This window comes from Zootoca vivipara, chromosome 4 (genome assembly GCF_963506605.1).
Source record: "Zootoca vivipara chromosome 4, rZooViv1.1, whole genome shotgun sequence".
NCBI lineage: Eukaryota > Metazoa > Chordata > Lepidosauria > Squamata > Lacertidae > Zootoca > Zootoca vivipara.
The window spans coordinates 44,730,639-44,748,948 of record NC_083279.1 but is presented as its reverse complement, the minus strand read 5'-3'; the positions used below and the strand labels follow the sequence as shown (position 1 = coordinate 44,748,948).

The following is an 18,310-nucleotide window of genomic DNA, read 5'->3' as shown; positions in this document are numbered from 1 at the left end:
ATGTTTGAATAATTAAATGAAGCAAAAACAGAATATTTGGGAGAAACAATAAGGACCAAGACATAGTAAATAAAATGCTTCAGACAAAACATTCCACTATTAAATATTTAAAACAAACTGGAAAACCGCAGAAGCAGTGAAAAGAAAATCTCATTATTTGTCTGGAATTTCATCTCATGAGAGCTTAACATCCAAAAAGCATGGCAAGAATTAAAATTTCAGATGAAAAGCCACAGACATCTCCTCCCTCTCCTCCTGCTTCTTCTTCTGGTAAGAATGCAAACCACCAATGTAACTAAAAACCACTCATTTCAAAATTCAAATTAAACCTTGGTTCTGTGTGTATTATAAACTTATATAAACAGCACTTCCAATTATATATAATACAGCAGGTTGCAATGCATCCAACTTTTCTCTGTACTGGTACTGTTCTGTTTGGAGGAGGAGCCCATGCATTTTCCACTCTTACTGCACTAGTTCTGTTTAGTCTCTATTGGCTTATTAATTAATTCCCTTTAGATCCCTTTCTCTTTGGTGTCTCTTTTACCACTGTTCCAATTTGCCGAATGGAAACTGCACTGCAGCAGTCAATCACTCCAGCAGCTATGTCACTGTGGTGTTTTGTTTTGTTTTGTACCTATTAACTCATATCTCTCATTTTCCTAGCTAGCAAAAGCCAGGGGAAGCAAAATAAAAAAATTCCTTCAGTAGCACCTTAAAGACCAATTAAGTTTTTTATATTTGTATGAGCTTTCGTGTGCATGCACACTTCTTCAGATACACTTGAAACAGAAGAGTCAGACCCTTATGTATATACAGAGGGTGGCGGGGGTGGGTGGGAATGGGTGATGGGCTGATGGGAGTGGTAAACCTGTAGATGGCTGTTAACGACTGCTGATGACTGCAATTGGTCCTGTGGGGGAAAAGCAAGGGCTGAGGCGTTAAAGAAAGCTTGATCATGCATAATGAGATAAGAATCCTATGTCTTTGTTCATCCCAGGTGGCTCCATGGTTTTAAGCTTGGTAATGAGTTCCAATTCAGCAACTTCTCTTTCCAGTCTGTTCCTGAAATTTATCTGTAATAAAACAGCTGCTTTGAGATCTTGTATAGAATGTCCTGGGAGATTGAAGTGTTCTCCTACTGGTTTCTCCGTCTTGTGGTTCCTGATGTCAGATTTATGTCCATTTATCCTTTGGCGTAGGGTTTGGCCTGTTTGTCCAAAAGCCAGGGGGTTACCCTTAGGAATTGCCAGACAACCTGCAATGGGAGGAGGCTTCCAGAATAGCAGGCTGGGATCCTGAACCTCTATGTTTAATGTAGAAATTGGTGTGGGGCAGGGAGGTAACAGCAGCCTGTCTAGTACCAGGATGATGGGTACCCTGTGCATCACGACACAGCAGTGAGCATGAGAGGAGCCATTCACACATTCTTTCTCTTTCTCTCATACACACACTTGTGGTGGTAAGGAAGAAGCACAGAGTGTGCTCTTACAAGAATAGGAACTCTACCCACACACCTTCCATCCCATCACCACTTCACTCCCCACAGCCTGCCAAATGGCAGCCCGGGGAGTGGAGTGCTGTTTCCTTTGGAAGAAATCTATATGTATCACTATATATCTATATCTATTCATTGCACTATAAGTGACCTACACACTTAATGTTTGCAGTGGTTGTTGTTTTTTAAGATAAGTAGTTTGGACGATCTCTACTTGGAAGTGAAAATTATTGTCTCAGCTTCTTTGAAAAGCGGCAATTTCATTATCATTCTGAGGAGACTGCTTGTTCTGTAAAGAGCATCACATTTGACATGAATTTTGCCATGAAAGAGCCAAATTAATGATTCTGATTTGAATCTGAGATGAATGCACAGCTAGCATTTGTGAATAAGCAAGTGAATAACACAATGGTTTGAGTAATCAGTTCAGGAACTGGTCAAACAAAATATTTCCAAACGAAAGTCCAGCTGTACTGAGACTGGTTCCTTCATGAAGTCTGAATCACAAAGCCAAACCTTTAAAAAAGGCTGCCTAATCACTACAGTTAGAAGCCAGGCTTACAAGACCTCTTTCTGGCATCAATCTCAAGGTCAGGATATAGTTGAACAATCAGTTCATTTAGAAAGTGATGAGTTTGCTCTTTCAGGAGTTAACAGAGTCCAAATATATTTGTTTCACACAGAAATACAGGAGTATCGAGTGATGAAAGGGAAGGAGTTCCTTTTTGGTGAGAATCACAGCATCCTCTGAAATATTAATGAAGCCCTTTTATATGCCAGAGTCTAAAAAGGACTTTGAATAATACATTGGAAGGCAACAGCAGCAGTTCAGCCATTGACTTCTCTTCGCTCTTCACAGACGCAGCTAACACATTTTTTAAAAGTGGAAATAATGTCTAGGCCAGCCTAGTCTAAAACATCTGGAGGGCACCAGGTTGGGGAAGGCTAGTCTTGGTTTACAGGGAAGATTAGAGTTCTTTTTTTTTAAAAAAAAATCAAATTTATTGAGTTTTTAACATAAAATACAATAAAAGCCAAACTAAGCTAAAGAAGGGAAATAAAAGAGAAACAAGAATAAGCAAGAGAAGAGAATAAATAAGGAGAAAATGAAAAGAAAAAAATATAAACAAATAAATAATCAAACAAACACAAGGTCCTCTATAATAATTGTATCTTAATCCTTATTCCACCCACAGAATGGTGAACCCTCCCAGCTCTCACCTGGTAACTTCCCCCTCTTCCCCCAGCCTCCCACCTGGGTAGATTCTCTCTACCTTGCCCCTCATGCAGGGCCCTTCATCAGGAAGATGAGAATTCAAGCTAAGGAGAAACTGTCCAACAGTCCTCCTCTACACGGGGGATGAAAGAGATGAATCTGAGATGGTTTGGGAATAAATGGATAGAACACAGAGGCAGAGGGAAACTACGAAGGTATGAATGGGGCATAGAGGCAAACTCAAGACTAAAACCCCAAGCTATGAAGCCTGAAACACTCTTGTAAAACTGGAGGGTTTAGGTCCACTGGTTTGGGTATGACATAAAAATATCCACTCCTTTCAGCACTTGCTGAAAGACTTGCTTTAGAAGCAGAGTATTAAGCAGCGGCCCACATTACATGCTAGTAAACAGCCTGGTATGTTTGGGGCTTTCGATGTTTATATAAACAGCAAAATAAATAAAAAATCCTTCCAGTAGCACCTGAGAGACCAACTAAGTTTGTCATTGGTATGAGCTTTCGTGTGCATGCACACTTCAGTGTGACCTGCTTTCCCTCTAACTGACAAGTGAAGATGTTGCTATAATTGGCTTTGGAACGAGTCATCCAGAAGGCAATGTAACCAGCACTGTTTTTCTATATCTAACTGACACAATAATTTCCAAGTGCAATAAACTGTTACATATTAAGCCAGGGCCTAAAGACACCGACTGGACTTTGATTCTCCATCATCTTACCGGTATATAAGAACCACACAGTCCCTGTCCAGAAGTGTTTACAACCAAAAGAGGGGGATGGGAACAATGGAAAACAGAAGTGCAACAATGAGCTTAATTAAAGAGGAATAAGCAATTATTGGGGTGTGGGCAAATGTTTAATGGCTGAATATAACAGACTGATTGTGACAATGAAGGAAAAGGGCAGGGACAAGGGAAGGTGAAAATGCAGTTAAGAAAGAAGCCGATGATAAGCAAAAATGACCAGTATCCTCCCCCAACTCCATTTTGAAGCATTCTACTGAGATACCAGCATTTTGATGCACAGAAAATGGCTCAGGTTGGCTTGCTATTGCTGTGAATTGTGATCCTGAAGCTTTTATTGGGCATTCATATACTGCTCTTCCAATATAAGAAATAGCAGGAATTTTTTTGTTTATTTAAAATATTTTTATCCTGCCCTTAATCAAACTGGATAGAGCGGGCTACAATCAGTTGCCAATAAAATACATAGCATATGTAGTTAGTAATTCTAAGAAGACAAATAGGTCTGAAAACCTGTCTACCCATTCAGGACTGATATAAACCATAGCTGCCAAGTTCTCCCTTTTTTAAAGGGATTTTCCCTTATGCTGAATAGGCTTCCTCGCGAGAAAAGGGAAAACTTGGCAGCTATGATATAAACTAGAGTAGAAGTAGCCAACGTTGCATCTTCCACATATCATTGGAGTCCCAACCCACATCAGCCCGATCAAGAATGGCCAACAGTCAGAGATGATGGAAGTCCAACAACATCTGAGGGCCACAAGTTGCCAAGACCTGAAATAAACATATGGAGCTTCAGCCAAAAGTGATGCATACAATTCCAATAGTCCACTGGGAACAAGATAAAGGCCTAGACAGAAGCCCAGAAAAGACCACAGAGTACGAGGCAACACAATCTAAATGCTAAATTTGCCTTTGCATTTAACTTGTGTTTTTAAAAATGTAACTTATAATAATTTTAATAATAATAATAATAATAATAATAATTTTATTATTTATACCCCGCCTATCTGGCTGAATAGTGTCAGCTGGGGGAGAAGCAGGTTGTTGCCTCAACTTTGCTCTGGGATATTTTTAAGCCTTCCCTCTCCTACTTCAGTCCTGAGGAAAATCCCTTCTCTGGAGCCAGCCTTTTCACTGGGAGGAACGCCCCCATTGGTTGATAATATTGCATGCATATACTGTGTGTATACATACATACATACACACACACACACACACACACACACACACACACACTGCAAATTAAAGACAAAGAAATGTTTATTGACACATCTAGTATAATTCTAACTCTTCAACTACTGCTTAGTCTGTTTGGAAAAATGTGGTTCATTTTTTTTTATGGTAGATTCACATTTCCCCATTCAGTCTTTCCATTTGTTGTAGCTTCTTAAGGTTATTTTGTGGTATTGGAAGAAGGAATTGGCTGATCTGTTCCATGCAATGAGTGTCACAAACATTATTATGATTACAGGATAAAGCAAGCGGGATAAGAAGCTGCACATTCAGCCATTTTTACTGAAGGGACTATAATTTTAACATTATTCAGCCCAATATAAACCGCACATACAATCAGTATCATCTTACTGGATAATATTATGCTGGGAGTCAGAATGTTAACAATGTATCTAAGCATTTCTTAATAATAACCCAGAGCTCTAATGCTAGCCATTTCTGACTTTTCAAAAAAGCATTCATATTGACCTTGATATCATCAAGACCAAAACTACTGCTTAGATAAAATATGTTTCTACCCTCAGGATTTGTTGTTCCTTGACAGGAATACAATAAAGCACTAAAATGCAAGCATGAATATATTGGCCATAGTTAAACAAAAATAAAAACAGAAAAGGAAAGAATTTCTGTTTAAATTAGTTTATTTTTTTATTCTAATGCATTATGAAACATCTTAATAAAATCTTATTTTTAAAAAAGAATATATTGGCCCTAGCAAGGAATAACAATACACTGTCTTTGGTATAACAACAGCAGTATTCTGTCTCTGCTGAACACCAATTGCTGGAAATCACAAGTGTGGAGAGTGAAGTTAGGTCTTCCTTGTGGGCTTCCCTTAAGCATCTGACAGCCCACTGTGAGAACAAGATGCTGAACCAGATGAGCCTTTGGCCTGATCCAGCTGGGTTCTTATGTCTTTAAAATGACTTGCTGGCCATTTGGGGACAAAAGAATTCTTCACTAGGAGGAAGAGGAGGAGGAGGAGGAGGAGGAGGAGGAGGAGGAGGAGGAGGAGGAGGAGGAGGAAGAAGAAGAAGAAGAAGAAGAAGAAGAAGAAGAAGAAGAAGAAGAAGAAGAAGAAGAAGAGGAGTAGTAGTTTGGATTTGATACCCTGCTTTATGACTACCCACAGGAGTCTCAAAGCAGCTAACAATCTCCTTTTCCCTTCCTCCCCCACAACAAACAATCTGTAAGATGAGTGGGGCTGAGAGACTTCAAAGAAGTGTGACTAGCCCAAGGTCACCCAGCAGCTGCATGTGGAGGAGCAGAGACACGAACCCGGTTCCCCAGTTACGAGCCTGCTGCTCTTAACCACTACACCACACTAGCAAGAAAAATTGGGTCATTCTGGCAATTATCTTTCGTTAACACTCTTCAAAATCAGCTACCATCACACTTGCCACATCCATTCCCAGTAATTAAGGCACCTCTATAAACAACATTAGGGACACGGGTGGTGCTGTGGTCTAAACCTTGGGCTTGCCAATTGGAAGGTCGGCAGTTCGAATCCCCGTGACGGAGTGAGCTCCCATTGCTGGGTCCCTGCTCCTGCCAACCTAGCAGTTCGAAAGCCCAAAGTGCAAGTAGATAAATAGGTACCGCTTCGGCGGGAAGGTAAACGGCGCTTCCATGCACTGCTCTGGTTCGCCAGAAGCGGCTTACTTATGCTGGCCACATGACCCGGAAGCTGTCTGTGGAAAAATGCTGGCTCCCTCGGCCTATAGAGCGAGATGAGAGCCGCAACCCCAGAGTCGTTCACAACTGGACCTAATGGTCAGGGGTCCCTTTACCTTTATAAACAACATTGCAGTACTTAAGAATTTAACTCGATCTAAAATAAGAACTCAAAGCAAACCAAACACCTAAACTTTTATAAAGGTGATATTACTTTGGCCTGTAGTGAAGTTTGCAAAGGAACTGATTTTGTATGCTTAACCAAGTCTGGCCAGAATTTACAGCCAGCTCAGACTGCAATGTGAGGCAGGCACCAGGAACCTTTCCCAGGCATAAGTAGCATAGCTAAATGAGGAGACTAGACAATATTTGGGGCAGTATCAGACCTATAAGCCTCAGAGTGGAACAGCAAGCAAGATAGTACTGTATTCAGAACTGACACCACCAGCCCAGGAAAGAGGAATGTAGGGAAATGACAGCACCTTTCCAGAGTCAATCAGCACTTCTCCTTGATAGTTGGGTCTAGGCGAGTCTATCTAGGAAGGTGATCCAATTTTTCTCATAGTCATATGAAACTTTTGAGTTTTGACAGCTGCCACACTACTGAGATAATAGCTGCATTGGGCACAAGTCCACTATACTCAAAACAAAGGAGGTGAACAGCAAGCCACAATGAATACAATACAGACAGATTTTGTGCAGAGAAACAGCAGGCGAGGGGGAAGAAGGACTCTGATTACTAACGTGCAGCAGCAAGTGAAAATACTCACAGTTAGAGAATAAGGCATTTGTCCATCTCTAGTTCGATTCAGGTCTCACAAAACTTTCATAATTCTTCTCAGGAATAGAGTATTTAATATTAGCAAAGTTGAAGATTCATCAGGTAAACAGACCAATTAGAGGCTCACAGAATCACAAACTTGGAAGGTAATGACTCAAAGGTCATGTAGCCCAATCTCCTGCTAAAGTAGGAAATCCATTACTACAGCTCAATTTTTTTAAAAAAATATTGCTTAAGCCTTGAAAAATATTTTGTTATATACAGAAATTATGAAAAAGTCAAGTATGTGTGACTGATTAAATTACTGATTAAAGGTACAGCAGAGGAACAACCAAACTAGTTTGATTTTGTGTGATTTGCTTAGTTTCCTTGTTTAATGAAGTTGAACAGTTACTTTGCCTAGTTCATTTGGAATAAATTCAATAAAGTAATCAAAGTTAAATCTCCACTTCATTAAGCAGCTAAATTATGCAAATAAGAAAAAGTGAAAATTCGTGTTACTTGCAATGTAAAAAACATGAAATTAAGCAAATGCACACATTTTGGTTACATTTTTGACAGCCCTATTCTTTTTGAAGGATCATAGCTCTTGTGCAAAGACATGACCTAAAGCTTCAGTGCTGCAAGATCTGCAGGAAACAAACAAGAATGTGATCAATAATAACCACATCTGGAAAGGATAATCCAAGTTATATCAATTACACAAGATCAAAACTGATAGTTTGGGATCCACTAACAGGCCATGGCTTGATCTAAGATGGATCACAACTGTAGCACAACCACTATACAAATATATGGTGTAAACTTAAGAAATGGGTCTCTAAAAGCATGTTTTGAGTAAAGGTGAGACCTGGGTCTGGAAAAGTTGAAGACTATTGATCTAGACTATTCAAAAGCAGGAACTGCAGAGCACAATAGAATTTTGCAAAAAAAGTATTACTTTACAGGTTGAAGTTTAACCTTTTCTTCTCAGTAGAAAGTTTATTTTTTGAGTGAACCTAGAAATGAGGAAATGCCATTGTACATCTCACTTCTTCCCCAAACCATTTTGGAGTTTTAAACACAATCCCCCAAATGGCACCAAAATGATTGCCTTCAATACGCCACATGTGAATGAGCTGATGAATGGAGGGTGGGAGCAGTTGTTTTTGTACACCTCTTAAACTTTTATGTGGTTTGAGTGGAGGAATCATTGGAATTTGGTTGTAGAGTGTACTGCAGTACTACTGTGTTTAGGGTACTCTGCTGGGACATGGACATAAGTAGTGAGCCTGGTCACACCCAGCTCAAGCCTAAAGCTGCATCATCTTGAGCACAGTTAGATAAGAAAGCACTTGTGCCATTTAACAATCTGAATGAAGGCAGTTTGAAATTATGTTGAGCCACTAATGAAGTCAATGTTGTCGAACTTTCCGGATACCCACATATTTCAAGGAGTGGGAGTGCCTAATCACAAGTAAATTTACTAGCAAATATATAGCAGGGCTGTCTTTAGCAGTTATGGACAACATGATGGGGCTGCAATGCTCACCTGACCTCTGGTTGAGTTGCTGCTGCATTCCAGGAGGTGTGGAGGAGGCAATGAGGTCAGTGTGGAGCAAATGCACCAGCAGAGCCAATCTGGCACTCCTGCTGGTGTGTTTGCACCTTGCCAACCTCATACCACCTTACCCCTTCTCTCTCTCTCCCAATATGCAGCAACAATTCAGCTGGAGGGGGATCTGGTAAGCAGCACAGCCCCGTCACACCATGTGCTACTGCTGTTTGGCTTGTTCCTCATAGCCTCTTACCACTCTTGTGCATACACACAAAGGGTAGCACAAGCACAATGAATGATGGTGGGGTACAAAACACAAACCATGTAAAAGCAAGCATAAGTAGAAAAACCCCCAAATTAAAGCAACTATTATTGCTACTAAACAATTTCTTAGTTCAAATTAGGTGTTAGCTTCTGTACACAAGTGACATACCTCCTGCCATGGTGTCAAAAGTAAAGTGCAGCATCTCTCTGTCTGATTCAGCCAGAGAAGGCTTGGTCTAAAGACATGGATTCATTTCTCATGCTAAGCCTTTCCAGGGTTATCTTTCATATTGTCAATTTGTTCACCAGTATTTTCTGAACATATGTTATAGAGCAAAGCAATTGTACTTTCAAAATGCAAAGATCAATGTTCAAAGTTGGGAGCACATTCATCTTGTGATAAAAAAACGATCAATACTGTAATAAGAAAATCTGCTTTCCCATACCTTATTTCCTTGTCCGCTAGGCATACAACCCCCCCCCCCCAAATTAGAAAGGAACTTTGTAAATGCTTTTTACTTTTCAAATTCATTCATCTTGGACATTTCAGTAACAGTAACAACAAAAATCTTTTTGTCACATAGCATGAAAGGTTTGAGGCATGTTGGTCATGTAAATCATCTGAAAGTTTCATTTCTAGAATTCACTATTCTGATTGTGCTCATTTTTGTTATTCTTTATTAGAATCTACTTTAGTCATACCAGAATCACAGGTAAACTTCTTTTTAAAAAAATAGATAGATACTCAGAACAGAAACACAGGAATCCAGCATAACCACTTTATGTCAATAGCACTGATACATCCAATTCAGCTCTTCACATAGTTTCTGGCAAGATGTCCCACTCCTGCCTAATAAAACAATAAAGCTAGTCAGGAGAGAGGGAACAGCAGACACAAATGCTTGTTTTAATGTATAATTTCTGACACAATAGATGGAAGTAGTTACTCCAAAACACAGAAAGCTCATGCAGGCATTCTGCAGCTATACTAATAGCACAATTCCATATGGCGTTTACTCAGAAATAAGTCCCACTCTGTTCAAGGAGATTGTATTTAGGACTGTAGCCTAAGAAGATGTCTGATAATAAACTCCATATTAATGATCTTAGAATCATAGAATCATAGAGTTGGAAGAGACCACAAGGGCCATCCAGTCCAACCCACTGCCAAGCATTCAAAGCATTCTTGACATATGGCTGTCAAGCCTACGCTTAAAGACCTCCAAAGAAGGAGACTCCACCACACTTCTTGGCAGCAAATTCCACTGTCGAACAGCTCTTACTGTCAGGAAGTTCTTCCTAATGTTTAGGTGGAAGCTTCTTTCTTGTAGTTTAAATCCATTGCTCCGTGTCCGCTTCTCTGGAGCAGCAGAAAACAACCTTTCTCCCTCCTCTATATGACATCCTTTTATATATTTGAACATGGCTATCATATCACCCCTTAACCTTCTCTTCTCCAGGCTAAACATACCCAGCTCCCTAAGCCGTTCCTCATAAGGCATTGTTTCCAAGCCTTTGACCATTTTGGTTGCCCTCTTCTGGACACGTTCCAGCTCGTCAGTATCCTTCTTGAACTGTGGTGCCCAGAACTGCAGACAGTACTCCAGGTGAGGTCTGACTAGAGCAGAATACAGTGGTACTATTACTTTCCTTGATCTAGACGCTATACTCCTATTGATGCAGCCCAGAATTGCATTGGCTTTTTTAGCTGCTGCATCACACAGTTGACTCATGTCAAGTTTGTGGTCTACCAGGACTCCTAGATCCTTTTCACATGCACTACTCTCAAGCCAGGTGTCTCCCATCCTGTATTTGTGCCTTTCATTATTATTTTTGCCCAAGTGTAGTACTTTACATTTCTCCTTGTTAAAATTCATCTTGTTTGCTTTGGCCCAGTTGTCTAATCTGTTAAGGTCATTTTGAAGTGTGATTCTGTCCTCTGGGGTATTAGCCACCCCTCCCAATTTGGTGTCATCTGCAAACTTGCTCAGGATCCCCTCAAGCCCATCATCCAAGTCATTGATGAAGATGTTGAATAAGACTGGGCCCAAGACAGAACCCTGTGGCACCCCACTAGTCACTACTCTCCAGGATGAAGAGGAGCCATTGATGAGCACCCTTTGGGTTCGGTCAGTCAGCCAGTTACAAATCCACTGTTACAAATTTTCAGGGGTTAATGCATGGGATTTGGAGTGGAGAGGGAACTGCTCTCAGAGCCAGCTCTACATGTGCATAACCAACCAAAAGCACTTGTACAAGAGGAGACCATTGAGCCATTACCTCAGAAGTCCTAGTGGAATCGCCAGCTCCCTATTAAAGAGTTAGCAACTCAGATAAAGCGGCAGCTCCTATTTGAGGCCAATTCTCAAGCTCATTGCTACAGAAGCAACATCTGGACTCTTACAAAGTCTCCAGCCTGGGCCTTGCATGGAACTGTCCAGGGTACCACAGACATATGACTTTGTACATATGTATTGCTAAGGCCATTGCTCAAAACAAAACAGCTAATTCTGCTAGTGCAGCAAATGCAGGTGTGATTTGTACAAACACTGGTTAAAAAGTGTGGTATGAGGGTCATTGAAAAGCAGATTACTGCCTATATAATATAGACTACTGCAGTTGTTGGACCTTTTTTTACTTTTTACTCATGTTTTTCAAGACTTTCTAACACCAGAATCTTCACACACACACACACACACACACACACACTTGTTGTTCAGTAATCAGTATTTTAAAGTACAGTACTTAAGATTGTATTTTAACACTGTGATTTAAACATTCACATCGCACTTCCATACTTTTTCTTTCTTAGTGTAGGAAATAACCAGCTCATGTCCTTAAAATAGATAAAGGTTTTAAAACACTGGACTACTGATTTCAATTTTAGCAGTCATTTGTGCAGGACCCAGAAAACCAACTCATTACTTTCCGCATCGTGACTACTCTTGGAAATGGCAGAAAATGGCAGAAAATGTTCAACCCAAAAAGAACCTACGTTAAGAAGGGAAGGGAAGCAGCACTGTTAGCCGATCTTCTAAAACCAATTTGCTGAGATGTATAAATGCAAAGTTGAATCAGTGAGCAATAAAACAGAAGCAGTCCAAGGGAAATATGGGGTAGGGGGAGTGTTGATTCCACTATCCCAATTAGACATTCATTGCAGGAATGATTAATGCTACCAATAATTCAAAGGCACAGACTATTATAAGAGCAGGGTAAATTTGGCATTCTAATATACAGTTTGTGCTTCTGTGAATGAGGCTGGATCAGCAATTCCATTACAAGGAATTTTATTCCTTCTAGGGGAATAAAATTATCATAGCTATCTTTTGTCTATGCATTGTTTTGCAAGAGTTTTATATTTAAGTCCTACAGAAAGGTATTTGCCAGTCTTCCTCTGAGATTCATAATAGTATGGCACCATGTTTGCAAATAAGAGCAATTTGCAACTACAAAATGGGCACATGACTGAAATTGCAATAGCAAAACACAAGTATAATGAAAGAAGCAAAGAGTCCATATACTCCATCCCCTACCAAAATCAGAATGCAGAGAATTTAACCCACCCAAATATGCTGCCTACATTTCCTCCCACCTCATTCTCCTTATTCACACTCCCATCCATAGAAAAGGTATATTAAAAGCTCATGCTTTAGACTGAAGAGAATGCAGCATTTCCACACAGCCCTGAGGGATAGGCACTAATAAACCTGGAGTAACCACCATATTGTGAATGAGCTGAATTCCAGTAAACAACAATGGTACTTAAGCAGTCAAAGGGTGCTTTCTGTGTAAATGCAACACATTAGACCAGGAGTCCTGTGATTGATCTTCCAAATTTTTCCCAAATAAAAGCACCCACATTTCTTGGGGGGCAGTGAAGTGGCAAACAACTTTCTTCCCACACCGTCCCCCTGCTCCTTAAGTTACTATTTCCTTTGTAGGGGGAAGATCCAAGCTAGAAAAAGCTATCTGTATTTTTCATCACAGTGCAAATAGAAGTTGCATGAGGGTAATTTAGATTGGGAAAATGGCATTGGTAGGGGGAACGTTAAATAACCCTGCAGCCAGCAGCTTCCCCAATCAAAGTTCCCGCAGACACGTGCCTTCATCTAGTTCTATCAAAAAAGCAGATCAATCAATCATGGATCTCCTGAAGCAGCATGTCTGGCCCTGACTTATCACTGATTGGAACTAAGGCCCTGTTCCCACACACCATTAGTGAGTGCAAGCCACTTCCTTAGGGCAAAATCTCGCAGCAGTGCAGTAAGTGCAAGAATGCCAGTGTCCCATAGGTAGGACAAATCATGTGTGTCTTCTCAACTGGGCATCAGTTGACTGGAAAAACTCAAGTGACTTGGCACCAGGTTCTAGTATTCATGCATATGCCAAGGTCACGTGGGAATCCCATTGCAGGAAACCTCCCACAGCAGTGACAGCATCAGTGTTATGTGTCAGAAAGAGCCTAACTAAAGCAGAAAAAGGTAGAAGAATGCTGTTGTTCATGGTGTGCAACAAAAGCAGTTCATTGTATAAGGAACTATGCAAATACTCAAGGGATTCATAGTACTCTCACAAAATTAGAATTCTAAAGGTTCTCCAAGAATCCCATTCTTACTGCTTCAAACAGGTTTGAAACCTATTTGGGGTTGCAATGAAGATGTAACCTTAATGTCTAATTCATAATTAAAGGGAAGAACAAACGTTTGTTTTTTTTCTTTTAAAGCCTTTTTATTCCTCTGCTCAGAGAGAGAATATATTTTCTGTCACCATGACAGGCCTGGAAAGCACCACTTCCTTTAAAAAAAAATGCCTATTTGTTTTGGTCCTATAAGGGGGCCACAGTGTGTGCACATTTTTTATTATCCTGGGATTATTGCTCATGGAAAGAACTAGTTAGACAGACTTCAAGGCACAAATCCTCTCTTTAGCCAGAGAACAAGATTCTCTAATCATCTGCAGGAAGCCAACATTTGCACAGATAACATGAAGCGATTTCCTAACCATATTGAAGGAATAACAGTGAGCATTTGTTTTAATTTATTTTCCTTGTTTCCAAATGCAGCATGGCAAAGTCTCTGGATTCTTATACCTCAGCCTTGCACAAGAGGAATCACTAGTAGGCATAAGGGGATAACAGTGTATTCCTTCCTCTTAAAGCTGTATTGTTTTTTTCTTTTGGAGACAGCATAAACCTTGCTTAAACAGTACCAGCAATGAAGGGGTAAGGAGAGAGCTGTGAAAAGAGCTGGCTGTGTGCATCCACTGGAGAAGTACCAGCCGCCCAGTGCTATGCATCTTTACTCAGAAGTATGTCCGCTCAATCCAGACGGTCTTACTCCAAGCAAGTCTACATAAGAAAGCAGCCCTACAAAATAAAGTGCTTTGAAAACGAAACAAATATAAGTTTAAAAAAGCAGTGTGTGTGCACTGGGAGCTGTCCTCCAGGTTAAATGATAATGCTGGTACTGGAAAAATGATTTGCTTAACAGAGCTTAGGCGGAAGGATGTTTTACATCTCGTCACCGCATTTCACATGACAGAGCTATTAAAATGGTAATGCGCAATCAGCTTTCCTCAGTATGAAGTGACTAGCTTGTTTTAGTATATTGCATGGTACACAAGCAGATTAAGGCCAGCGGGCCATTATATTGTATTGTCACTATATACCACTGAAGAGTTTTTAATCAGCAAATCATTGTCACAACATGATATGCTGTTTATGTCTGTCATCTTCTGAACAACATACCAGGTTACTAAGAAAATGCCATTCCCCAGAGGCTGTTTGAAAATTCAGGGCTTGTGTTACCCAATGACTCTTTAATGTATCTGGGTCACAGATCATACTAATAAAGCAGTAATATTATTACACTAGCAATGAGCAGTGGAGGATATTCTCTCCCCCACCCAACCCCCGCACTCCCTCAAAGCAGTTGCAAGCAATGCCTGACGTCAGCTTGAAGGGAAAAATTAGAACTAGAATCACCAGCCGTGAAAATAGTAAAATATACATCATACACTGTTTATCTATTTATTTAAAGTATTTCTAGACTGCACTTCATTCAAAACAATCCCATAATGAGGTACAAAGTATAAAAAACAAATTACAATAAAAATAAACAAATACAGAAAAACCTTATATAACGTTAAGTCTATAATCAAGTATAATAAATGAACAAGTCTGATGAGGATAGGCTATTCCAATCCACAACCAATTTAACCGAACACCTAAGTGAACAAGCATGTTTTTAACTGGTGCCTAAAACCTTTCAGAATCAGCACCAGTTGAATTTTTGAGGGAGGGCACTCCACGATTTGAATGTTGCTGTAGAGGACACCTCCCATACAAAACTATGCCCAGCTAACACAGTACACGGTATGGATAATCAGCAGGAAAGTCTCTTGAAACCAATAGTGAGTAACACTATACAACCTTATACAGTACTCCCATCAACAAAACCGAAGCAAGCCTTACATGTTACATTCTTTTAGCCCCTTGATTCCAAACACATTTACATGCAAGTAATCCCCACTGACTTCAGTGGAGTTTGCTTCCACATGTGTGCTGTCAAGCACAGCTGACTAGATCCTTAAGCTTCCTTTGTCGAGCATGTGCTAGCTGCATTTCAGTACTGTGAACCCCAACATCTATTTTTATTACTGTGATTTAAGAACATTAAAATGTGTATTTCAATGCTTTATTACTGTGGGTAGCTGTGTTGTTCCAGTGGAAGGAGACGAAAGGACAAATCAGGGGGAAATATCACACTTTCAAGCAAAAGGTTCTAGCATGGAAACTCACTTTTTAAAACATATGATGCTGATTCTCTATTTGGCATATGCTGTATGTGCCAACAGCTACATTGACAACCACTTCTGTGAATGAGCAGCACAACAATAAAAGTTGATCTCACTAAATGCAGGTGGCATTTCTCCAAATATAATATTGGGAGTGGGCAGTGCTGAATAGTTAGGAGAGCTGCCTGCAGTATATACAAAGGCAAAGCCATGGAGACAACAACCTTTTTTCTTCTTTTTTTTTGGAAAGGCTGCAATTTATTTTAATGCAGGAGATGATATAGATATAGATATATAAATATACAGTATGTTTTTTTTACTCTTACAATAGCTTCATCAGTGAGCTGTCAATCATACTTCCCACACATAAAGGCTTGTAGAGAATTCATATATAATATACGGTAATCTAAAACAGGGTTGTGTTTTAAGCTACTGACTTCTTTGTGTGTTCATGGATGATGCACCAATTGCCTCATTCATAAACACCACAGCTCTCTTTATTCTTACTACCAGATGCATCCATCTAGGAGGCAGGTTGCAATTTAAAAGTCATTTTGAGTGGTCCAAACGCCCAAAAATGTATCTAGCTTCCTGCAATAAATGTCCTTCTGTCCTGCGCATAGCATATGCATGTGCGCATATACCGGTATATATATAGAGAGAGAGAGAGAGAGAGAGAGAGAGAGAGAGAGAGAGAGAGAGAGAGAGAGAGAGAGAGAGAGATGAGAGAATGAAAGAAATATCACTGTGAGGTGGTTAAGACGCAAAACGCTCCCAAAAAAAATCCAGGCAGAGGTACATCCATATAACGATTCTCTACTGCAACGACATGACCATGTCGGACAGCCCTCTGTCAGGACAGCAGATTGATTACGAATGGCTATATTACAACCTTTCAAGGCGGAGGTTGTATTGCAAGACCAACAGAAAAGAGCGGGGGATGTGTTATTACAGTGGAATAACTGGATGGGTTATTACAGTGGAATAATATCGTATCACAGAAAGAGAAATAAAATGCAATGCGTGAAGCTCGCCGAAGCCGGCAACTTTCTTCCTGAAGCTGCTTCTTTTATGTTTGAAAGGGGTGGTGGTGGTGCAAATCAGGCACAATCCTCAAATCCCTTCCTCCATTAGAAAGCCAGTCAATGATAAACCAGGAGCCGAGCATGGAGGATCAGCGCGACTCGCGCTGCAAAATTTCCCCAGGCAAGGCGCCGTTTGCGCAGCAACATGAGCCGCTGCAGTTCGCCTTGCAACGCGCCGTTATCTTCCCCCGTTTACCAAAGAGGAAACACACACACCCTCCCGGGGCGCAAGGCGAGGGGATTAATTGTCGCCCCCGGCGCCCCCCCCCAACCCTCCTCCCAGCCTCCCGGGGCTGCTTCTAGTGTGGGGCTTTGTTTCCATGGCGGGGGACACTCACCCAGAAAACGAAGGAGTAGATGATGAGGAGGGTTTTCAGACACGTTATGACGGGTTTGGTCTCCATTCTCCTCGATGCCATAATACTGAGATCCCGGCTGCTGGCTCTGGGCAGGGGAGGGGGGAGGAGGAGGAGTAGCCGCGGTGGCGGAGGGAGGAGGGGCTCCGGGCTCGCTTCGCGCCTCCACCGAGCGGCGCTGCTTCCCGCCGCCTGCCTCTGCTCTGCTCCCGATACTACAGCTTGCTGCAAGGGCTGACAGGCCGAGCTGCTCGCACGCGCTTCTGGACCGCTGCCGCCCTGCTGCGCCCCGCCGCTTCCCGCAGCTGCCTCCCCGAAACGCCACAGCTTGGCATTGTGCGGTCACAACGGTGGAGAAGGCGGCGGGGCAGGTTCGCACGACCATACGCGACGCGCCTCGCCATCTGCTGCGCCGAGGGACGCAGCGGGCGGAGAGCGTGTTCCCCTTCACAACCCACCCACAGCCACCTTTTTCTTTTATCGACGTGTAGGGATTCGGGAAAGAAGGGTGCTGAGGGGCAAGAGCAAGGGGAACCCTGGGGTGGCCGCGGCGCTGGCGTCGTGCCTGTTTTAATGCAAAAGATATACGCAAGCCGTGGCGCAGAAAGAAGAAATGCGTCTCTTACTGAGGGGAGATTAGAATAAAGGGGAGGGAGGCGAATGTAGGACGCGCCTGCGAGGGGGAGAGAGAGAGGGAATGTGCCGGTGACAATATGGCACGGGGGGGGGGGGGGCTTGTATTTTCTGTTCCATTAATTGAAAAAGAAGGAGAGAGAGATTTGTTCATTTTTATTTTAATCCAGACCCCCCCCCACACACACGCGCGCGCACACACTGATCAATAATAACAGGGGCTTTGCTCCCAGGCTTACAAAACATGGGGTACAAAAGGGGAAAGGGGGGGCTGGGAAGGGGAAGGGGACAATAAACACAGGCACAAGCTGTAATTGTGGCACCTTAAAGGCTAACCAATGTGGTGTGAGCCTTTGATGGATGATGCATGAAGTCTACTCCTGATTTGCAGGTCCATAAATACGTGATGGGGAGGGGGTGGAGATTGTACGTAGACAGGCAGAGATCTCTGCCCTTGGCATGCTGGTTGGA

At 41.6% G+C, this 18,310-nt stretch overlaps 1 protein-coding gene across 1 annotated transcript in view; it reads right to left on the bottom strand.

Annotated features, from left to right (window-relative positions):
- The window catches only part of TSPAN7 (tetraspanin 7), a 79,315-nt gene extending 62,010 nt beyond the window's left edge, over nucleotides 1–17,305 (bottom strand). Inside the window, exon 1 of the mRNA XM_035114688.2 lies at nucleotides 17,189–17,305. Coding sequence (XP_034970579.1) covers nucleotides 17,189–17,269 — 81 coding nt within the window. The 5' untranslated portion in view covers nucleotides 17,270–17,305. The remainder of the gene's footprint in view (nucleotides 1–17,188) is intronic.
- Between the last annotated feature and the right edge of the window lie 1,005 nt (nucleotides 17,306–18,310).